This window comes from Solea senegalensis, linkage group LG16 (genome assembly GCF_019176455.1).
Source record: "Solea senegalensis isolate Sse05_10M linkage group LG16, IFAPA_SoseM_1, whole genome shotgun sequence".
Classification (NCBI taxonomy): domain Eukaryota; kingdom Metazoa; phylum Chordata; class Actinopteri; order Pleuronectiformes; family Soleidae; genus Solea; species Solea senegalensis.
The window spans coordinates 11,472,837-11,497,060 of record NC_058036.1 but is presented as its reverse complement, the minus strand read 5'-3'; the positions used below and the strand labels follow the sequence as shown (position 1 = coordinate 11,497,060).

The window sequence follows — 24,224 nt, the reverse complement described above, 5'->3', positions numbered from 1 at the left end:
GTTAACTACGTGTCAGGACTGCACACAACCACACGATACCACACTTCAAATCCACGCGGCCCTCGTATATGAGGGAGGGACGGAGCTGTCCGTGGTACCAACCGTCGCAGATGAACTGGAAACAAAGGAAACAGCATTTCAACAGGATCACACTGGCGCTACTGAACATTCAGTGTAAGACAGTAGAGACGAAAACAGTCGGAAGGTGCAATATCTGCTTGGAGCAGACAGACAGAACATCAGTCAGACATGACACTAGCAGACCAAACGACTTGTGACAGAGCACTAGCTGTTAGCAAAGTAAGTGAGGCAGTTGAAGGGAAGATAAAGAGTGCTGTCTAGTGTGCAGTTTGCCAAACAGTGCTGTGGTGGCGCTGCTGAGGATGCTCTCTGTGACGCAGAAAGTACAGACACTGTTGGGCTTCCTTTGTGATGCGGGTGGTGTTTAGAGTCCACGGAAGGTCGTCTGTGAAGGGCACACCCAGAAACTTCGATCATTGACGGTGGTTCTGTGGAGCCCGTCTGAAGTCACTGATGAGTTCTTTTATTTTGTAATTATTATAATTGAGGTAGAGCGCTCTGCAATAGTACTATATTAAAATATAAAAACTGTGCTTTCGTGGATAGTCGTGCTGCACATGTACATTCAATCAAATGTCTAACGCAGGTTAAACACAGTTCATTTATTGTAGTCATTTATACATACTGTATACTGGTAATTTATTCAGTTCTTGTACATTTGACGCAGAGTTTTATTGTATATAATCTCCATTCTTCTTATTAAAGTCAGCATCAACACCGTGTTGCTTTGTAAATCCGAGCTGTTGCATCAGGAGTTGCTGCACCACTGCTGCCTCGTCAGCAAGTTCAAAAACGTGTTAAGGCACATTTATACGCAAAAGACGGAAATTGACAAAGCCTCCTTTCATTTCATCCCCCATTAAGCACCTCGCAGGAGAGCTTATGATGACCAGACATTGTGTTAAAGAGTTAATAGTCCAATCAGTCGCGAGAGAAGAGTCTAGATGGGCATTTAAATGGCGGACGGTTTTGAAGAGCGTCAAGTGACGCAAAGTCACGGAGGCCATACGTCAATATTGAGAATGCCGCTCGTCATCCATACCCCTCATCGGCGACACAATGAGTAATATAGTCATATACGTACTAAAGATACGCCCTCTAGAGGAAATATAATCCTTCATTTTGATTTGTTCAATTGACACAACCATATCAAATGAGGCAGCAGTGGAGCAGAAAAGCCAAAAGAAAAGTCAACGACTTACGTTTCTAATCAAAAAAGGCTGTCTAAATGTCATCTTAACACTAGGTGAGCCTTTTGTGAAGTGGCTCTAATCTTCTCTTTCTGCACAATTTTTAACTATCACTTGTTCCTTCAGTGACTTGGATGAAACTCTAAAGACACAGACAGTAAGATCACGTCTCTCTGAGATGGATTCATTAAGAGTTTATTCATCTTTCTTTTGTCACCTGGACCAACAGTTAGATCACTGAGTACATTATTGGTTTGTCAGATGATGAATCTTAATTATCTTTGTTTATGTTTCTTGACCTTTTCCCCTTTAGCACAGCTCGAGAGTTTAATGACCAACTTTTGTCAGCTTAAGGGATATGAAAGACCGCAGCAGCTTAAATGACCATTCTCTAAATGTTCCATTTGGTTTATTCCAGGTTATCAAACATTTCGACATTATGTCACAACCACTACAGAGGAAAGTCCACTGAGAAACGACCCTGAATTACCGACAAGGTCTCACCTGCGACTGTCTTGTGTTGAAATTATGAATAAATTCTGAAATGATGACGCGTTGCAACAAAGCTAGGGGGTTTGAGGCCGTGTGACTGTCCTCCCTCCTCCCGAGAACCCCAGGGGTAATCCCACACACACGGAACTATATGAGGAGCTTCACTTTGACTGGAAAGATTGTGATATTGTATTTAACAGGGCACTGAGCTAATGTAAGACGGGGAGAAGCCTCTGTGTGAGTCATCATGACACCCACTGTGATGGTGTTAGGCGCTCAAACCCTTTGTTGAGACAGTTATGGCGCATTTCCGCCGGCTCGACACGCCTCGCCACGCCGCACCACGGTTTAAGTAGCGTTTCCAGGTACTATTTTTAGTACCTGCTCAGGCGAGGTTCCAAAAGCGTGCTGAGTAGGTACTATGCGATGAGTGGTCAGACTGCCGCGCCGAGGCGAGGCGAGTAGAGCCGGTGGAAATACGCCAGCATCTGTTAAAGAACACCGCTTTATCTTTTAAATCACTTTTGTTTGTTGTTTATTATTGTCGTATATGTTTATTTATTTAATTTTACTACTGTACAGCCATTTGGTCAACTGTTGTTTTTTAAATGTGCTCTATAAATGAATTGTCATTCTTGAGGCCCTGTCTTATTTAATGACTTATTTATTTATTTGTTTATTTTAATCATCTATCTGACCCTTATCCTAACCAGATATTAAACCTCTGTTTTCAATTGCTCCATCATTTTAATCCCTTTTTACGATGATTATTCTAATCTGAGTTCCTCGTTGTCCTCGACTCTGGTGTTTCTAAATAAAAGTGTATTTTCCTTGCATGACACAATAAAAAAGCCTTCATTGAAGTATGTATTTACAGTACTTTCATATAACCATCAATATAACAATATTTTGTCAACATAATCAAGTGTGTATTGTACATTTGTGTTAATCCACTTTCATTATCTAAGTCAAACTAAGTCGAATGGCCTCATTAAGTGTGTGTTCTTTTTAAAGAGGGCCCTTGAAAAGGAAACATGTCATTATTACTTCTGTGCTACGCTAAGTGATATATAAAGAGGGGCTGGTGTGTTTCTGTGACCAGAAACTATCTCTGGAACATCCGGTGTATTTTGGTCTGCGTGCCGTCACTCAGGAAGAACAATGTCTGAGGCGAGTGGAGTAAGACAAAAAGGCTTATTTGCTTTCACAGATTGTTTTATCGCTGTATCATTAAAAGAAAATTGAAAATGAAAGAAAAAAAGACTGCGTAAGCGACACTATGGTCCCGCAGCTGCATGGATTAGATGGGAAATGAAAAGTAGCTGAGTGGAACATGTACTAATTATCCCAAATGGAGTTGTATTGGTGAAGCCGGTGGGGAAAAGCCATGCTTAAAAGCAGAAATGCACATGAATGTTATTGGACAGGCCGCGGAGCACTGCTGTAACCAGGCAGGGAGCAGCTGTCAGGATGTGTGTGTGGACGAGCCTGCGTCACTGAGGGACGGCTCCGAAAAAAAGAAAAGGCTGAGACCACAAACTCCGACTCTTTTCCTTCTCCTCCTCCTCCATCGCCCCACCCACTCAGCAACACTCTCCACTGCCACTCCTGACGTGAGCTACTCTTTTCTTCTCCCACTTCACGTTCCCTGCTCTCTCTCTTTTCCCTTACAACCTGCTGCCTGCCAGCTCCTCTGTCACTTACACAATCCGTTATATTTTCAGCACAACTCAGACTTGTTGCCATTGAGAGGATGGGCAGTTTGGGCTCAGTGTCTCAGTATACGCTCCGAGATTTGGCGGCCTATCGTCAGGAAACCAAATGAGGAAAAACAAATTCACATTTGAGTGTTAATTTAGCCTCAGAGGAACTGAGGCCAAAGCCATCAGCTTGATTGATTTTTCTTTTCTTTCTTTTTAGTGGAAAAGTCTATTATATCCACTCTGATTATTCTTTTTTCCATCAATCATCATTGATGGAAAAAACTAGTTTCAACTAGCATAGTATCTGGCTCATGGAAAGACACCACTCTCTTTGACAGGACCAAGCTCACTCCAGACCAGATCTTCTCCCTGCTTGACCTTTGCCTGACCACCACCTACTTCCATTATTACAAAGCAGAAACATAGGTGTGCTATGGGGTCACCTGTATCTCCCATAGTGGCCAACTTCTACATGGAAGAGGTAGAAGCAGAGCTTTGGCCTAGACCTGCACCTAGCCACTTGTTTAGATATGTGGATGACACCCGGGTTAAGATTAGAACACAGGAGCTGGAATCCTTTACTGACCACATCAAACAGCATGGAACAGGAACAGCAGGAAAATCAAATTCAACTATGAGGATGTCATATCAGTTTCCTGTTGACCTTTACGTCACAGACAAACAGTGAACGGCGAGATGGGTCACATGTTTCATCGTGAGACAAATTAGACGGAACATGGCTCTTTTTATTTCAAAGTTGGTGATAATGGAGTTACTTCAAGAGCTTCTCCGGTGGTACTCTGTATAAAAAAGTTTGAGAACCACTGGATTGGAGCTAGAATTGCTGTAGCTTTTGGTTATTAATCAAATTTGCAGCCACTCTCATCATGAAAAAGGACCCGTCAGATACATTCTCCCTGCGCCAGTGTTTCACTGTGAAGAGACAAAAGACTGTGTCGTTTCTGGTAAAGGGGAATTCCACAGTGACACTTTTTTTCAAGCCATTCAACTGGTTCTGAGACACAAGCTTTCACTGAGGTTAAGGGACATTCCAGTGTGTCCTTTATTCTTTCCCTTCCTGCCCATAAATGAAATTTGAGTTGCCTCGCTGATGTGTCAGATCTTTTTGATCTTTTTCCATGATGGCTCAGTTGAATTGCTTGTTTGTTGATGCGACTAAATACGAAATCAACAATTGTGACATCAAATAACAGAAAAAATAGTAGAACTGACGAAGCCTGCTTTCAGACTCCCTGCTGACGTTACATGACCACATCCACCATGGGCTGTATCAGGCGATCCAATCTTGGTCAGAAATTCTCAACAGATGCTTAGTTTTGCTCTCATAGCAACCGCCAATGTAATATCACAAATGAATAACAAATATGTACTGTAGGATCTAAGTGCCCACTCTCCCAAAGGAGACGGATGAGGTTTACAGGGACATGGACAGGATTAAAAACAGCTCACCAGGTTGATGAAAAGACAACTGATGTCTTATTTGCGCAATAAAAATTTGTCTCAAACTGTCTCAGTGTCACTTTAACCGAAATGTTTTGTCTTAGTGTTCATACATTTTTACAAAACAATGCAAAGATGTGATACACAGTGGTTTCAAATGCAACAAATAAGCTGTTCTAAAGGTGTATGATAACTTAATGCCCTCAGACTTTAACCTTCTATATGCTTTGTTTGAGATTTTATTTGGACATATTTATTTGTAGGTTCATAAACCTGGAAATCACCCACACTTCAGCCAAAAGTGCCACAAGCAATATAAACACCACCACACTGATATGCACGTTTTTGATTCAGAAACATGAGCTCATGCGTAGCTGTGGTTTTAGACACGTACAATGGCAACATATGATCCTGGCATCGTCCTTGGTCGGATTTTTGTCTTGGTCTCCTTCGTCTTCTCAGCCACTAAAGCACTTTGATCTCATTCATTATTGGGTTAGTGTCATTTTATCACTGTGGTTAATTGTAGTCAATACAGAAACTCAGGGTTTACAGCAAAGGCTCTCGTTTTTCGCCAAGGGAAAAGATCTGGGAACCCCCTCATGATGGAACATGCAGCCTCAGCCATAAGGGACTCTACCCAGATAATGCCTTGGAACCATGAACACTATAAAATACTACATATACAAAAGGAAATAAGAAGCTATGTGCAATGTCCAATAAGCAATCAATCCATTATCTGGCATCAATTTGCCTTGATTTAATGTGCAGGGTAACTAATCAGGTGTTAGAAATCCACCCACTGACTTTGATGGGCGAGTTTGACAGATGAAATAAATTATGAGATAATTCATTAAATAGTGGAGTAATTATATGTTTTTTTTACATAAAATTAATTGGCCGTTTAATTAATTATGACACATTTAATAACACATTTCTGTATTTAATTCCAATTTAAATGAATTAATGACACATTTTAGTTACTATTTAATGGTGTATTTATGTATTTATGTATTTATTTAATTTTGGCATTTTCAGCCCTCCATATAACCCAACATAGAGAGAATTACAATAATCCAGCCGAGATGTTATAAAAGAAGGGATTAGTGTCGCTAAGACCTTGTGAGGGAGATGGACCTTCACCATGGCAATTTTGTTTGGCCTTTGTTCAAGCTTGACTTGGCAACGGCCGAGATGTTTGTTGATTTTGAAAGCACCGTCAAAGTGCAAGCCAAGGCTTTTAACAGAAAGCACGGATTCTTGGGGCCAGAATGTGTGGATTCTTTGGACCCAGTGCACCCACAGCCGCTCAATCCGAGTGACCAAACACTATGACTTCTGTTTTATTTTCATCCATGTTCTGACCTCATGAATGAAATCCAGTATGGGCTGATGTATTTACCTGAGAATAATAACTATATATTGTATACATTTCAAATAATTATGATAAATCTCACATTAAACGGTGGAAATGATGATGCTATTCCACGTCTCTATTCACTTTTTAGGGATAGTACCTCAGCTCGTGAGGTTCCAAACCAGCTGAGCCGATACTAAAATGTGGCGTCAACAGACTGCCGGCCACTGATTGTTCAGAGAGTGTAGGGTCAGGAATATATCAGGTATTTTATCACTCTGTCTCGCTAATTTAACCCTTTAACACCAAGCGTATTGCAGACGACACGTTTGTGCAAGTGCACATTGCATTACCGTAATTACATGACGGTTTGTGCCATCGGAAAAATTGCGCTGTTGCGGTAAAGACTTCAATCCTCATTACACATTTCAATCAATAGATTTCCTAATATTTTATGACGTAAGAGAATGTTTCCAGTTGCTGCTCTTTCTTCCAAATGTGTTTGTGATTGGCGCTCTCTCCCTACGTTTGCACTAGATCAGTGAAGACAAAGTCAATCCTGTATTTCTGTTGGAAAACATCAGCTGCAAGTCTACTGTACATGAGAGAGACTCTGTGGATACACTATATAGCTCACCGCGAGACCTGTCTCATAAATACCCGTGTACAGAGGGCTTTTTTGTTGCTTCCCAGTAAGCAACACGTTTAGTTGTTCTCATAGTTTTTCTAACTATTGTTTGACATCTTTTACACTGGATTAGTGTGTCTAATGAATGATGTTTTTTCAACTACCTGAATGCTCTGTTTCTCATTTTGATTGCTTGTCTGCTCTTTTTTACTTCTGCTTCCTGTGCTCTTTGTTATTGTTTCCTTTGCTTTTATCCCAACCACTTTCTTCCATCCTTCATATTTCCCGCCTTCTGCTCCCATCCCTAGCTCACTTCGTCATCCGTCATGTTCACAGTCCGGTTGCGCCAATCCATCACGTCACTGGTTTGTGTATTTGTGTGAGGTGAGATGCTGCATCCCTGTCTGATGCCTCTTTCTGCCTTGAATCTGGGACATGTGTCTTCTGAGAGGGAAACACAGCAGTTAACTTGAGAGTGTAACATAATGATCCTGTCCACAAACTTATTCAAGTGTCTCAATGTGTTAACAGTAAATGCATGCTCGACTGAGTATTACATGATTGTATTCAATAACATCCAAAACCAATTGGATAAATATTATGGATAGATATTCCTTTAAGGAAACCGGATGTTTGTAGAAACTGATGGTATTAGATATGCCTTCTTTTAATCTTGATGCCAAAACTGTTGGGAAAAGTTAGTAGTCTGTAATTAAGAGACATTCTATAGTAATGGAAAACCATGTGTCTGATATCAAACTGAATAGAGTAGAGCCGAGTATTGCTAGAACTGTATAATGGAAAAGTGCCATTAGTGTACTATTCATTGTGCACTGAAGCCTTTAGAAATAAAAAAAAAAAAAAATAATAATAATAAAAAAAAATAAAATAAAATTAAAAAAATAAAAATAAAAAATAAAAATAGTTTCTTTAAAAATAAAAATAAAAATCAATCAATCAATCAATCATTTGTATTGTGCTTCTCCATTCTGCACTGGCTTCTCTGAAAACATTTCGGGGGTTTTCTGTGCTGCGCCTTTAAGAGAATCCGGAAGTGGTTGTAAAAACCGGATGTTAAAAAATCCTCAATGTGACTTCCATTGCTTGTGTGTGTATACAACAGTGTGAAAGTAGCTGTATTAAGTCTTCAAAAATGTTTCTTACGACTGTGAATTGTGAGTATTTTGAATATAGTGAACATAAGAATTCTTCAGAGAGTGTGGCACGCGCTAAGTAGTGTGTCTCTGACGGAGCTAAACGTTCAAATCTGCTGGTATGAACTGATGTTAGCATCACAGTGTGTGACCAGTGCACGAGATGTTTCAGTGTCTGCAGAGACCTTTATTTTACTGATGTTTGTGCAGCACTCAAAGATGTAAACGCGATATCAATCACACGTAGCCTCTGTCGTGCAAAGCGGTTAACCTTAGCTGTTCGTTCACTGCTAATCCTCCAAACACTCAGACGTAAACGAGGGACAAAGAAAAGTACAATAACCTTAACATTTCTTAAAGAATTTCTATTAATGTTTTGTTTTTGTTTGTTGAAGTGTGAGTGGCGTAGGTGGATTCAATCTGCAAACATGTCTACAGGTTGATACATGCTGAAATCATTGGAAACAAATTTATGTCGCGTTAACAAAGAAAAGATCATCTATATATCTATAATTTGATTATTTACACCTGTGGTTTTCCCCACCATAACCTGTCAAAATGACTGCTATGGAAAAGGCTAATTATTGAGCTAAAACTGAGTTTTTTTTATGTCACCATAATAATATTAAGAACTCTTATTTCAATGCAAGGATGAGAACTTCAGGATCTCAATTGATATTACTGAATCCATTAACAGTAAGGTCTAAAGCATAGGTCACATATAGTGCATATTAGGGCTGCAACTAACGATTCATTTCACAAATGATTCATCTGTCAATTATTTTTTCGGTTTATGGAGTAATCTTTTGGTCTATAAAATGTTTAAAAATGTTGATCAGTGTTTTTCAAATCTGAAAATAATGATGTTCTCAAATATCTTGTTTTCTCCACAGACCAAAAATGATTCAGTTGTAATGATTTCTTGAAGTATATGGAGCAATAATTCACATTAAAGAAGCTGAACAATCTTAAAAGATCAGAAGAGTTGGCAATTAATTTAGTAATCACAGCCTGATTATTCTAATTGCATTGTTAGATTTGTCTGCATGTACAGTGTGTGTCAGTGGTGTCAAACATAGTGATGAACTTAGTCATTCACACACATGTCCTCTGTTTTCTTTCATGTCAGTGGCCAAGGCAAAGTCAAAGTAAGTGGAAGTGGGCGACACTGTTTGAAATGAACAGCACAGGGCAACTCCAATCACTTCATCTACAGCGTAGTCTTGTGGTGGCTTTTGTCTTCACCAGTGTTTTGTCCCTCTCCTGTCAGAACCATCCTGGTGCAGATGATGAGCGCTGCAGGAACAGGTTACGTCTTCAACACCAAGAGGAACCGTCTCCGAGATAAACTGGTGCTGCGTAAACACGATCCATTAGGTAAAATACTGACTGGGACATGATATTTCTGTCTCCTCTGGAAAACGTTGCCAAATAAATGTCATTTCTCTCTCATTTTTGCTGATGTTTACTTAAATAATTCACCACTGTTTTATGTCAGAAAGGCGAAGCTTTTAGTTTAAAGTGACAGGTTCAGCAGCAAGAAGAGCCGACTCTTGCTGTGAGGCTGCAGGTACCACTGAAAGTGAAGGGGGGAGACGGAGAGCAGTACTGTAGCTAAACCATGCTTTTGCGTTTGTGAACAGTATAATGTTAAACTGTGACTAAAATATTGCTTTCTACATGTTTGTTCAACATGTGGTTTGATACCAGAGTGTTTACGTTAATATTATGCACAAACACAGATGAACCTGCTTTGGTCCCCTCTAAAGCATATATGTGTGTAAGCGCCCCTGGTGTTTCAGAGCAGATAGATTTGAAACACTTAAACACTTTGACTTTTTGAAGTGGTTAGTAACACATTTTCCAGCAGATTGAAGTCAGAATAGATCATTTTCATTGCTTTACACTGTATTTACTGTATGTCCCATTCAAACTCTGTGACCTGCATTGAAAACTTTTTTTCCCTCTCTTTACAGTGAACAAACACGTCCTGTTTTTTGAGAAGAAGAAAATCAGATCAATTTAACGACACGCAAAAATATATGGACAGAAACCTACAAGGTTGAAAGGGACTATTTCTGTTCTTGTGGATCATACAGTCAACATTTGTGATCAACGTTCTCCTGTGCACTCTGAAGATTTGTTCTTGGATTCGAATGTGGATGCAGCCAAGCATCCACAAAGTATTTATTGTCAAACTAGTCACCATACGATGCAGTTACTATACAGAATACAATATGGTTTTTGATCAGATCTGTACAGAAATGTAAATCCATGATAATGAGTCAGTCATATTAAAACAAGGTAATATGATCTGTTTAATGGTTTATCTAAAGCAGCTTTAAATGGTCCAAGCAGCTGATGAAGCAGCTGATGAGCTGTTCTCAGAACAGTTGAGCTGGAAGGTCCTTTTTGAAGGGGAACGACGTCTGCGCGCCCACAGCCTGCACGCTCACTCCTGCCACCCGATTGGCTCTCTGTGCCATCTCCTCCAGAGGCATTGTGGGATAATGAGCCATGTAAAAAGCCAGTGCTCCGATGAAGCTGTCTCCAGCTCCCTGTAAAAAAACATACATCATATAAACAGTGCTTAACTCACATTTCTACTGAGTACAATCATTCCATCTGACTCTGTGATGAGTGGGATGGAATTTTTAAAACATTTCATCACACAGTGTGGGTAGAAACCAAATGAAGACATCATGGGAGAGTTCATTTTGAAATTCCAATAACTCTGAACAGTAGGGGGTGCTGTGGCATTTGCCAGCTGTATCCAAACTATGTGTTCCTGAACATCTGCCCTGTGCGAAACTCTCAGTCAGCTGTTGGAAAGAAACATCTGTAGTATCTTTTAATGCTCTACAGTAATTATGTTCACAAAGCTGTCATTATGCATTACATGAATGTATTACTACAATCACATCCTTTAATATTTTAAAAGAATATATCTGACTGTGAAAAAGGTGTTATGTCTTTAAATGACTCACTTAAGTTGTATACAGAAAATGAACATATGTATATATATATATATATATATATATATATATATATACACTTTAATATAAGATGTGAATATAATGACTACATTTAAATGAAAGCACCGCACAACTCTGGCTTTGACCGTTCCATATTTGGATAAACACCACAATCTAGTAATTTGTTCCTGGGGCAATGACCTACATTTCTTCTGATTTAATATATTTAATCAAAAGGTGTCCTTTCTGACTTATTCTCCTTCATGAAGGTACTAAAACCAATTTATTACTTCCAGAAATATGTCTTCTATTGAAGAATCAAAGACAAAGAAGTGCCTAATAGTTTTCCACAGACAGCTGAATAGCACATGCATGCTGTAATCACCCACCAGTGGCTTCACCATAACTGCCAGCAGCTCTGGTTTTGGCTATGAACACATTAATCTCTCCCACTTTTTTTTCCTGCTCATCTATTGATAGAGATGGAATGTGGTGTCTACGCCCTGGAGGGAGGTTTGGTTGGGAGGGGACACCAAGTGGAGGGAAGGAGCTGATGGGAAGAGGCACAATGGTATGTGGCGACATGCTCATGTTTAACCACAAATGCCCCCCCCTGACACCGGTTCTCACAAGTCTGCTCCATTACTCATCACTTTGGCTCTCAGAAAGAGTTCACTGCACTGAGCACCTCTGTGAGTCCATTCCTCCACCCCCATCACCCCCACCTTTAGCCTCAAAGTAACCCTTTCATCAGAGTGAAGAAGAGGGAAGTGACAAAAAACCCCTGACACTGACCCCAGTTGGGCATAGAGGGCCGAACATAGTCTGTGTTGGACGAGGCGTCTGCAGGGCACGGCACAGATTACATGTTTGTCACCTAAACCACACAAGGGCAACAGGGTGCAGCCTCAGGACCAGATCTATGAGACGACAAAAGACAGCATTATGAACTATCACTATTATGTCAATGCATTTACATGCAATCTGACAATTTGGACTTCTTAATATCATGTAAACACGTTAGTCGGGACTAAAATAGAGCTAGTCTTAGTTGGACTAACATACCTATATAATACGATTCATAGTCTGATTACTCCTGCATGTATATTACATTACATTACATTACATGTCATTTAGCAGACGCTTTTATCCAAAGCGACTTACAAAAGTGCATTTAAACATTTGGGTACGCCTATATGCTTAGGCGTTCTGCACATGCACCAAAATGTCCTCCCTGGTCTTTGACCCGGAAGTAGAAGGATATTAAACTGCAGTACTGTTGCCAGAAATCATATGGTGGCGGTGTTTTTCTTCGGACAACACAGCAACCACAAGAGCCATGCTCCGTGTAATTAGTCTCACGAACTAGGCAAGTTGTCCGATTGCCTGTCTTAGTCGGACTGCGGCCTTAGCTTGATTAATAGTAGTATTAAGAGTATAAGTGTACTAGTAGACACCAGATGTGCTGGCAGGTACAGATGTAGTCCTGAGTGGTTGGTTGGGCTCCACACCAGGCCTCTATATTCTATAATTTTTCAACTCTTCGTTACTGTCGTCGTGTGTCTGGACTTGCAACAAGAAGGGTATTTCGAGCAACTAAAACAAAGGTGATTCTACAAATCTATCTTTATCGTTTTTTTGGACATGGAAACCTCATCCTACACGCTACCTGGTCTTCAAAAGGCCTGTGTATAAGCAACAAAAACACAGTTTCCAAGCAAACTTCTCCGCATAACAGAACCACTCCCTCCCTCCTTCCCTCTCTCACTCCGGTCTCAGCCCACTTCTTTGGCATTTTTCAAAATTAGCCATGGGGCCCAGTAAGCTGCAGGAGAGGAGCTTTAGTTACACTTTCAGAATCAGAATTGATGATCAGACCTGAAACAATCTGATCTGATTTCACATCGTTGGAGTAAATCAGATATGAGTCACTTCATCTTGGTAATCTGAATACAGTCCATTACCCTATTCCCACTGGTCGAAATCATGGTTAATCCTGGGTTTAAACCAGTGGGAATCATTTATTCCCAGGTCCCACGAACTCAGGGTTAATTACATTCCGGTTGACGAGTCAGAAAAATCTGTAGATACAAACGTATCTAGGGCACACGATAAGAATAACACACACAACAGAATGTGAAATGGGTGAATGGCAAAAACTGTAGTGTCGGAAATTAACTCCGACTTTGACTTAAACTGGAATGCACCATAAGGGTACATAACCAAACTAATTTCTTATTCGTCTACTCTATTTCTTGCCAGCGATGCAAACCATTTTCAGCGCTATACGACAAAGCCCATTCATGTTGTAGCCATTCTTAGTTAGTTAAAACTTAGAAAAGAGCTCAATGTCATTTATTCCATCAATCAAAACCATCGAGCCATTAAAGAGAAACTGAAGTAAAACCACTGTAACATTATCACTAAGATATACAATGTTGTCTTTCTTCATATCATAAAATAAATGTTTTGTTTTGAACCATAAAGACACAAAAAACAATCTGGTCTGAACAAATGTGGGATTTGTTGATGTGTGGCTCTGCACTTACTTTATCTAAGTCAGTGTGGCCCTCCAGAGAAAAATGTGGCCCTGTAAACTGTAAAGCTATCTTTGTTCAGCGACAGGACTGTTACAAACAAAGAAATAAAGTGCTCGGATTTGACATTTGAAAAGGGCACGTTTGCACCCCCACCCCCACCCCCACCCCAGTGCACACCACACTTGTGTGACTGCAGGATTCAACGGAGCGATGGAAAGAGTGAGATCAGAGTCGAAACATCTCACAGGACTGCTGGATTTCCCTGTTTAAAGCCGTGTTATGTTTATGTCTCCTGTCTGGTAGTTGGGCTGGGCTGTGACACAGCCAGTGTTTGGAAAGGAGGCCTTGGTGAAGCTGCTCCACTGGTTTGGCTCAGTTCACACACACACACACACACACACACTGCAGCTGAAACGATGATACCACTCCAGTTTGGGTGGGTGTTGGGGTTTTGATGCTCGGCAGTCAATGACTGATGAAGCGCAGAGCTGAGAATGGACTTTACACAAGGTCACTTCCTGGTTTTCAATAATCTGTAAATAAACTGTTACTGCAGAGATGTTTCGACAGTCGTCGTCTGCAGAAGTTACCAGGAGTATTTATCGCCGAATTATATGATATAGTGAAGGCAGTGCGCAGACGTTTACTGGCTTGTATTTTAGCAGTTGTAAGTGACGCATTGTGTATAAAGTCAATTAACAGTTGTATTCAGTGGTAGAAAAATAGATTGTGGTTTGTATAATCCCAGTATTAACATTATTATGATGGCAGTTTGCTTTTCTTCCATATTTGCATCTGCTAATCTCGTACCAAATCTGTGCAGACACAGCATCTCATGATGTTGTCTGGTCAGACTAAAACTAGGTGTGGCCAAACTGGTTAATACTAGTATTTGTAAGGTGTGGCAAAAGAGACATGATGTTATGTCTATATTTAGAAAATGCTGAAACTCAACTGTAGGACATGTGTGCAATGTTTATTATGAACTGGTGTCAGTTTTCTTCATCGTCTGATTCTATAAGTAAAACATAACTGTGTTGATGGATGAATGGATGAATTAGTCTTGAATGTCAAAGATAAGGTATTAATAAAAGGTCAAAAATAAGGTACTAAGGTACACAATAAATGCTCTGATAATCTTTTCTTGTCTCGTCCTACGATTAAATACTCTTTTATAACATTCTTCTTTCATATTTGATAGATCATGTGTAGGTAAACAATTCCTCAGTAATAATGAATACCTGATAATAAAGATGATGGTCTGAGGTCATGGTAAATGTGACGACTCTATGTATGTGCCAATAACTGGATCAGAAATTGGATAAAGAAATAAGTGAAATCCAATAAGATCCATAAATATTACATGCATGTTTCAATAAGCACAGGGTGTATATAGAGTAGTCCCATGCTCCGGTAATCATGATGGCTTTGTGGAGTTCTTTTGGGCAAAAAGGAAATGGCCATTTATGGCTAGATGAACAATGCATTAGCACAAATCATGTCATTAAAGGTAAAGCAGGCATAAATGATTTGGCATTTCTGATTGATAATTCCATAATAACCTTTCAGCACAATGTAAATGACATGATCTGAGAGAGAATGACACTTTCGAGAAAAGAGAGAGCGGGTGCTCCTATTGGCTGGATGGCGACATTAGAATCTGCATTTACATAAGAAAATACTGCTAAATCACAGTAATACACTGTAGGATATAATTACTGTCAAGATACAGATGATATAATTTCTGTAAAGTTACAGCAAATTACAGTATTTGTACAAGAACATACTGCTAAATCATAGTAATACACTGTATGATATAATTTCTGTTAAGTTACAGTACAATACAGTATTTGTGCAAGAGAAATACTGCTAAATCACAGTAATACACTGTAGGATATAATTACTGTTAAGTTACAGTACAATACAGTATTTGTGCAAGAGAAATACTGCTATATCACAGTAAAACACTGTATGATGTAACGTCTGTTAAGTTATAGTAGAATACAGTACATTGTGTTCGAAAAATACTGCTAAATCACAATAATGTAAGGCCTTGGTGTAAAGTGAAAGTAAACAGCTGTCAGTAATAAATAGTACTTTACTATAAAATGGTAGAACTGAGCCATCCCTAGACTTCTAACCTGGCTCATGTCCCAGTCTTCCAATAAAAAGTTCAAACATACCCTCCTTGGTGGAGGTTATAAGTAGAGAGACTTCACTTAAGCAGTACTGTATGAGCCACTGTCCAACCTTCCTCTGCCTTACTAGCGTCTCCCTCCCTGAGACTGACATGTGACGCTACTGGATCTAATAAATGAAGTTTAATGAGGCTGACAGGCTCTACCCCCTTCAGCCCCACCGCCGCTGCCCTCAACACACTGTGGTGAAGGTTAGATCTACAGACCTGCCAGTCAAGTGACACAAGCGCTTGTTGCAGACGAGCTGTCATGCTGTCTGCTGCGTCTTGACCTCGGTGGCGTTCGTCCGCCTGGTTAGGAATTAGGACGGCAGACGTGTCTGCGCGGAGCTCGACAAATGAGGAGAGGATGGATTAACAAGTCCTCTGCTCTACGATGTGCTTACAGTGAGACACTGAAATGCCGGCATTTGATCGGAGAGGGAATGTGCTTTTATGCTTTCAGTCAAATAAAGTGCGAAATGTGTGATATTAAATCATAAAATGACCGTGATAGATTAAGGGAATATTTTAAAAGTGAAATAATGGCTTCACAGGGCAGGGTAGTGGCTAGCACCTTTGCCTCACAGCAAGAAGGTCCAGGTTCAACATGTACAGAGGTTAATTGTACACTCATGGTGCTTTTCGATTATACAGTTCGAGCACGACTCGGCTCTACTCTCTCTGCTACTTTTGGTATCAGGCACGTCGCTTCACATTACTATAGTACCTCGTCAACGTGGACGGGCTTGTCATAGCACGGTATGAAAACTGCCGTGACGTCCTTTTATACGCGACACAAACACGGCAAGCAGTTGTTTTCAGTGTATTGGATCATTAGAATTTAAAGTTAATTTAAAAAAATCACAGAATTGTTCAGTACTTCGACCGATTTTTAAGTCTTTTAAACTTTGTTCGTTTGATTCTTGTGTCGGACGTTTTAGTATCACTTGGAACCTCACCAGAGCAGGAACCAAAAAAAGCACCAGATACCCAGGTGCTATCTCTAATGGAAAAGCAAAAAAACAAACAAACAAGTAGAATCAAGTCAAAGTGAGTTGAGCCAAGCCGTACTAGAACTGTATATTGGAATAGCATAAATTGACCGTAGGTGTGATGTGAGAGTGAATGGTTGTTCATCTCTGAGATTGGCTCCAGTTCCCCCACAACCCTCAATGTGGAGAATAATTAATGAATGAATAATGGAATTACTGATAACGATGGTACAGTCAGGATCATTTTTCATTTACAGTGTCCAGTAATAATGCAGCTTGTCGCAATTTGAAAACCAGGTTCCCAAGAGTTAGAAAAAAAATACAACAAGCTGCCATGTACCCCTCTCAAAAATGTCTCCACAATTGGAGAGTAAATCTAGAATCTGAATTGGAGATGCATTTAAAAAAAAAAAATTCTAAATTAGTTTCAATCGATGGTTTGGTCACGTGCTGAGGAGGGATAGTGATTATATACGACAAAGGATGTTGGAGATGGAGCTGCCGGGCAGAAGGAAAAGAGGAAGACCTCAGAAAAGGTTTATGGATGTTGTGAAGGAAGACATGAGGACAGTGACAGTTGGTGTCACAGAAGGGGACACAAGGGAGAGGACGAGATGAAGGCAGATGATCAGCTGTGGCACCCCCTAAAGGGAGAAGCCAGAAGAAGAAATTTAAATCCATCAAGGACGCGTTTTACTTTCTGTTTGGAACATGTTTTTCTCCAGTAAGTCTTCATTGTCAAAACACTAGGGGAAGTGACCTTTTTTATGACAGCAGCAGGAGTGAGTGGTGTGTGTTTGGAATGAACAGTAGAGCTGAATAATTTACACAGACAGTAATAACTGCCATGGCTGCACAGACAAACAAAGACGCATACACTAACTGTGAAGTCCGTCAACACAAAATCCAAGGACAAAGACGGCAGCGGCAGCGGCATCGGCGCCCACGCACTTTGATTGACAAGTGATCTTTGTAAAGTGCAGTGGAGACACATCACAGTGACAAACACAACAAAATAAATAGGAAAAAAAAAACACACAAAACCTACAGAAAATGGCAGAGGGAGCTCCACGTATTGTGTTGATATTGAAATTACACTCTTCTGCATCCACTGATCCTTTCAAGCCTCCAGGAACTGTGACAGTGGCAACATCCACACTACTCCGAACTCCGAATTTTAATCTCATTGTTTAAAATTTGTTTTAAAAATGTGAAAATTCTGCTCCAGAATACACCTGATTTTGGGAATGGCACATTTTAGTGTGGAGAGGCATAAATTGAGACATCTGAAATAGGGCTGAGACAAGCTTCGCATTAATAATGCATTTACTATCTTGAATACATTTGTGAATTACACTTTTTCTTTCTTTCAGCTTCTCCACACGTTTGATTTATCCAGGGTTTGGGACTGGCACAAGGAGTACACTGGATAAGTGAGATATATTGGGATATACACAATATCCAGATATCATTTATGAGCCTATTTTTTTAAAATCATGACACAGGTACCACATCTGCTTCCTCATTGGTTCTTATTGGTCACACCTTTCAGCTGTGAATGAAAGGCTCTGTTAACACCCGAGACCTTTGCACATAAACACTGATGTGAATAAACAGCACAAGATTGCGAATAATAAGAAGGTGAGTTTTGTGCGTATGGTGCGATTCAGCAAATAAATTATAGGGACCAGAAACAAAAAAAAATATACGGAAAAGAAGAAAAGGGTGGAGTCGGCTGGTGGTGATGATGAACTGGCGCTCAGTCATTTTACTAAATAAAGGGACAAGAAAATACCTGAGTACAGCGACACTGGAGACGAGAGGGAGTCTAAACTTTATAATGCAACTAAACTAAATGTAACATCTTCAATAGCATGTTCTGATTGGTTCGGTGTAAAAAAAAAATCAACCATAGACTTACAAAAACAAATCAAAAGTCACAATATCGTTCAGTGAAATACAGGTTTGAAAAATATCACTAATAAATAAAGTGCAAGAAAAGAAAAAATTAAGCAAACAACTGCAGAAGAGAGAAGCAACTTCCTGTTTACACCAGTGTACCTGGATGGTCATGTGACAGCCTCTGCTACAGAGCTGAAACGCAGATTGTTATTAATCTGGAAATGCTGTTTTCAAATTAAAACACATGATTATGGATGAAGCGTTAGTTGCATCAAATCAAGTCTCTTTGTCTTTAGAGCAGGCAGGACTTTGACTGTGCAGTGCTAATAAGCGGCTAAACAACATCTGTGCTGCTGAACAGCAGCTGCTGTGGTCATGTGCAGCCCATTAAATGACGGTGATGTGGTCCCATCGTTTTCTCATTGTGTCATCATGCTGACTGAGGGTTGGAAGGAGATGGGGAGAGAATGCAGTGCTCGGGTGGTATTCCCTTCGTTTGAGTTTCCAGGAAGGAATCACGCAACTGGCCCTCAATCCAGTCATAGAGAAGGACTGGGAGTAATTTGACCGTACAGCTGTAATGTCTGCTTTAGAAAGCACCGTCTACCCTTTCCCCCTACACAGTGGACCTCCCGCAGCAGTGGAAAGCAAGGCCACCCAAGCCTTGCTGGGGCTGTGAGGCTGTTTTTTTGTGTGTGCTTGTATTTGTTACCTCTTTAGGAACCTTCTGGAATAAACACTGACCTTGTCAGGACCAGTAGTCCTCATGGAGACCAAAACATGGTCCCGATGAGACATAATCTCAATTCTAAAGGAACAGTTTAAGTTTAGGGCTAAGATTTGAATTGTGGTTAGATTAAGGTTAGGGTTAGACATGAACTGGTTATGGTTAAGGTGAGGGATAACACTGTCCAAATGAATAGATGTCAATGTGAGTCCTTAAAAGGATCGCTGCACGATCCTGTGTGTGTGTGTGTGTGTGTGTGTGTGTATTGTAACCTCATCTAACGTCTAACACAAAAGCAGCCGAGGCTCTGATCTCAGCGAGGGAAGCCTGCACTCAATTTAAGACAAAAGGAAGACCAGTGGATACAGCAGGGTTGATGCGGGAGACCCACAGCAGATGAGTGGATTTGCTTTGTTATTCACAACCCTGACTCAGTCCATTATTGCCTGTGCCATTGAAAATGTGTCATTGGGACAGAGGCAGGAGGTGCAGATGATGAAATAGCTACAGCTAAATGATTCATTGCCCAGACTACATGAATCTATTAGACACAATTCATCTGGGAAAAGTGATTTACTGTGAAAAAATGAGAAAAAAAGAAATGGTTATAATACAATTCAATCGTAGAGCCAATCCAGATTATATTTAAAAAATATAAAAAAAAAATAGATAATTAATACCTCAATTGGTATCTAATAGAGGTATCACAATTTATCCAAGATTTGTATATCTGTTCAAATGTGGGGTGTAAAGTTTAAACTCAAACCTTAAAAAAAAAAAATGCAGTCTAGAAATGCAGCAGACTGTCTGAAGTGATTACTCTCCATGGTCCAGCAGAGGGCGCTGTGTGAGCAGCTTGGCCATAGATCCATTACATACATAAATAACTGTGGACATTTTTGGGTGCAAAGTAACACAACAACTCTGCTGACTCACCCGTTAGCTTAGCTGTTAGCTCCACCTGAGTGTTCAAACTCGTGTGACTAATAACTAATGTCATATATGGGTGCGGCTGATATCCAAATATCTTTGTAGGAATTGCATGTCACGTCATATTCATTTTGGGAAAAAGTGACATCCCTAGTATTTAACCAGAAAAGTGGAGTCACATGATATTTATAAAGAGTATTTTAAAGATGGTTTACAGAAGCCTTACCGAAAAGCAATTTTCTTTTTTTCTCTTTCATTTTTTTTTTTTGGAGGCGCTACAGACCTGCTACAGCACCCAAGCACATCTACAAGATGGCTTTTATACCAAAACGCTATATGTTAAAGGTCCATTGCATAATTATGCTACCTACAATTGGTAATGAGAAGCTGCCATCAGCTATAATACCTTTGCATGAAAGTCATCCTCCCTTATGTCCCACACATATTTTGCTAGTTATTACCAATTAATTACATGGAGATTACCATAAAAACAAGATGGAATTACTGTGAAATGACCTCCCTCTTAGAACATAATGACTATTCTAATTGCCTTATTATTACTGTACTGTAATGTAAAGTGTTATAATTGTATTGAAGTCACTTTTCAAGCCACCCGCAGCACCAACGGTAGCTAAAATAGCCAGAAACCGCATGTGACTCACTGTGTTGATATTGAAAAAGTCACAGTGGAGAAAATGGCTTCAATTGACGATCCGATAAAACCGCAGAATTTCCAAATACGTAACAGCGAGAGGAATCCTGGCGCTGAGAATACTGAGGCCAGTCGCACAAAATCAAATAAAAACGTAACAAGTCAACAAGGTATAACAGTAGAGGAAGCACAATCGCACGTAAGAGGCCTGAATAAGTAGATTAATCTCAGAGAAGTGAATAATGACCTTGATAACAACCTGTGTTTTTCTTTTTCTTTTTTCTTTCACCAGTAAAAAAGAAAGGGCCTTACTGGAAGAGAGGATTATGATGTCCAAAAGAGTTTAACGCTCCAGAATTTATGGGGCCCATCAAAGAACAGAAGGGGTGGTGTGTGTGTGTGTGTGTGTGTGTGTGTGTGTGGGGACATACAGCAGGCCCGACCACAGCTTTCTGCTGACTGATGCAGGCCCAAGAGGTGAGTCACGGCAGAGGATGGGGGTGGTGGGTGAGTTCTCCTGGGGGCTTTTGGGAAGAGGACGGATTTAAGAGGAGGGTGAATATGTTGAAGTTATGTCTGTCTGCTTTGAAACGTGGGGGCACGAGAAGAGGTCACGCACCGCTAAGAGAGCCAAGCCCTTTGTTCTTAAAAGGCCAAAAAGTGACCTTGGATAATAACACGTAGATAACACGCTGCTGTGTGCTCTAGCTGCTGCACTTCCTTTGGTGTATGTGTGTGTGTGTGTCTCTTTTTTTCCCTCACTTTCACAATATCTAATGTGGGTTTTTTTCTCAGACCGCATGCGCGTAACTACTTCCCCCTCCAGCCTTTACTACACAGCCTGATAGCCAACTCTTTGGGATACTAAAGCACAATAAAAGTCCCTGGGGGAACTATTCAGTCAAAGAATCCATTACACCAACAACCGAGAAGCTTTAATCAAAACCTGGTAATAACAAAGAGGTGATTAACACCTTTGTGCAATGACGCATTTGGTCGGTTGAACATAGGCCTCACAGAAACCCTGAGAGACCGGATACGCAAACGCGGAACCGAGGCTCCGGTGACGAAATCAAACCACACGGGCCGGTGCGAAATGAGTCAAGTGGCAGTGGCCGCTTTCAAAGATTAGAGTCGGGGAGGGGAAACAGCCGGTGGTCACCACATCCCCGCCCGAATGCTCTTACAGTGTTCCACTTGAGCAACCGACTGATCTGTATAACACAAAAAGTAAAAGCAGTCATGAAGATTTTCTGTGACGTTGTTTTGTTGCAGGATGTTTTTGCTGTAAATAAAAGTCCTTACATTGTCTGTTATACAGTGTGGGCCAGATTACATTGTTTATTTATTTTTTTAAATCATTTTTAAATCAATATATTATTCTCGCCTTGTGTCAATGTGTCCTTGGGCGAGACACTTAACCCCATGTTGCTCCTGACAGTTGCGCCGACAGCGTGTGACTGGGTACGCAAGATGTGTGACAGAAAATGTGCCGCACATAGATGCGCTGTGTGAAAGTGTGAGTGAATGAGTGAATTGGGTGAATGGCAAAACTGTAGTGTAAAGCTGCGTTCCAAAACTTCAGAGGCCAATCAGCAAGCAGCTTCCTAAGGCCCGACCACGGCACAAAGAACAAATCAGGGAGTATTGAATAAAACGCAATACTTTTGAATGATTAAATCAATATTCTACTTGCTTGTTAAAAAGTGTCGTTCGAAAACACTGACACAAATCTAATTCCATAAGAAACTATCAGACCTGATCATGGCTGAAGAAGAAAAAAACAAAACTCACCGGGGTGATTCATCCTAAGCTAAACACCGATGCATGACACACATATTAAGGAAACACATGCAATAGTTGTCTAGACATGACAATAAAAAGCACATGTTTCACTAATGGTGGCATTAAAAAGAAAAGAAATGCTGCTTTCACTGAGATTTTTGTGTGACTGTCTGCATTGTTGCTATAGAAATTTGGACATTTTTGTCTGAACTTCAAAGCACAGACGATGTTTCGCATTCTTCCAGTGCAATCCAGGCTTCACACACTCACCTGGATGATTCAGAGATTCTGCTGTTTCTGTGAATGAGCCTGACCCAGACAATGTCCTGCTGCAACTGTTATTTAGAAATGGCAAACTGTGGAATATGTCCAAAGCTAATTCTCTGGACATTTGAGTTAATCTTACATATTTAAAAATGGATTCAGCAAAATCAGTAGGATTTCACCTTCCATGAATGTTTAATTTTAAGATAAAATGGCTGCAAGTAATGACTGTTGTTCATTCTTGATTAATCTGTCTATTAATAAACTATTAAAAATGTAGATGGAGCAATAGGAGCAAAGAAACCATAACATATTTACATTTAAGAATACGAAAACAGAGAACTTGTTTTATCTGAATAAAACAAGAGAGACAATTTAATAACAAAACTAACCTAACATAACATTACATAAATTCAGATCATTTATATAATGTTTATAAATTGTGATAATTTAACAGCAGTCTAACAGGTAATAGTACGTATGAAATGTGTTTTTCTTACTGTACTGTCCACTGCTGTGACGGCAAGAGCTGGTACATATTTTGGATCAGACTCCTGTGCCTTGAACACCACGCAGCCCTGCGGACCCAAGGTGATGATGACTGAGGCACAGCCTCGTTTCAGCAGTTCCTGACCGGCGCGATGCGCTTCCTCCAAGTTGGCTACAGAGGAACCGGTCAGCAGCTCAGCCTGTGCAGAGAAACCAGGAACATAATGATTTTGTTCTGTGTAATCACACACGCGACCTTCATTTAAATATTCAAATCATCATAATTAAATATGATGCAGCTTTTTTTTTTTAAATATATAGTAGTAGGATCAGAATGTAAAAACAATAACAGATCAAAAAAATACACTCACAATCAGATGATACGGTGCCAGAAAAACAATATAATATATACATATGTATATATATATGTTCTATAATACTTTTTTTTATTACAGTGGGTATTAGAAAACGTGGCAGTTGCATTGTTTTATGATTAAACAGAAATCATATGGTGCAATATGTAATAATCAACCAAAATGTATTATCTTTAGATACATAAAAACAAAAAATCATACTTACCTCATGTCAATTTAATTGATTATTTACACTGATTTCAGTCTATATTTTTAATTAAGTTCAAATGATCAACTGGGCAGAAATAGAGGACTTGTAAAAATATGTATAAAATACATTGAGTCAATAAAACACTCATGTAGTGCAGTT

General features: G+C 39.9%; 2 protein-coding genes across 3 annotated transcripts in view; one reads left to right on the top strand and one right to left on the bottom strand.

Moving 5' to 3' along the window:
• Window positions 1-7,991: 7,991 nt before the first annotated feature.
• Window positions 7,992-10,388, top strand: mrpl33 (mitochondrial ribosomal protein L33). The gene is made up of 4 exons (XM_044047957.1): window positions 7,992-8,087; window positions 9,196-9,214; window positions 9,337-9,443; window positions 10,043-10,388. The coding sequence occupies exons 1-4, from the start codon at window positions 8,066-8,068 to the stop codon at window positions 10,090-10,092; spliced, it is 198 nt and encodes a 65-aa protein (XP_043903892.1). The 5' UTR covers window positions 7,992-8,065; the 3' UTR covers window positions 10,093-10,388.
• The window catches only part of rbks (ribokinase), a 42,578-nt gene continuing 28,725 nt past the window's right edge, over window positions 10,372-24,224 (bottom strand). Inside the window, exons 8-10 of one of the 2 annotated variants that reach the window (XR_006362013.1) lie at window positions 23,513-23,701; window positions 11,837-11,961; window positions 10,570-10,624 (exon numbers count right to left, since the gene is read on the bottom strand). Coding sequence is in view for 1 of the 2 variants with exons in the window: in XM_044047955.1 (XP_043903890.1) it covers window positions 10,451-10,624; window positions 23,513-23,701 (363 nt within the window). In the remaining variant the exon portion in view is untranslated. Of the gene's footprint in view, window positions 10,625-11,836; window positions 11,962-23,512; window positions 23,702-24,224 lie in introns of both variants that reach the window. The other variant, XM_044047955.1, reaches the window with a different exon arrangement.

What these genes read in the sequence shown, in the direction of transcription:
- mrpl33 (XM_044047957.1), top strand. Translation starts at nt 8,066, where the DNA reads ATGTTTCTTACGACTGTGAATT. An exon ending in GCGTAAACACGATCCATTAG is followed by an intron (nt 9,444 to 10,042) that starts GTAAAATACTGA and finishes CTCTCTTTACAG; the next exon opens with TGAACAAACACGTCCTGTTT.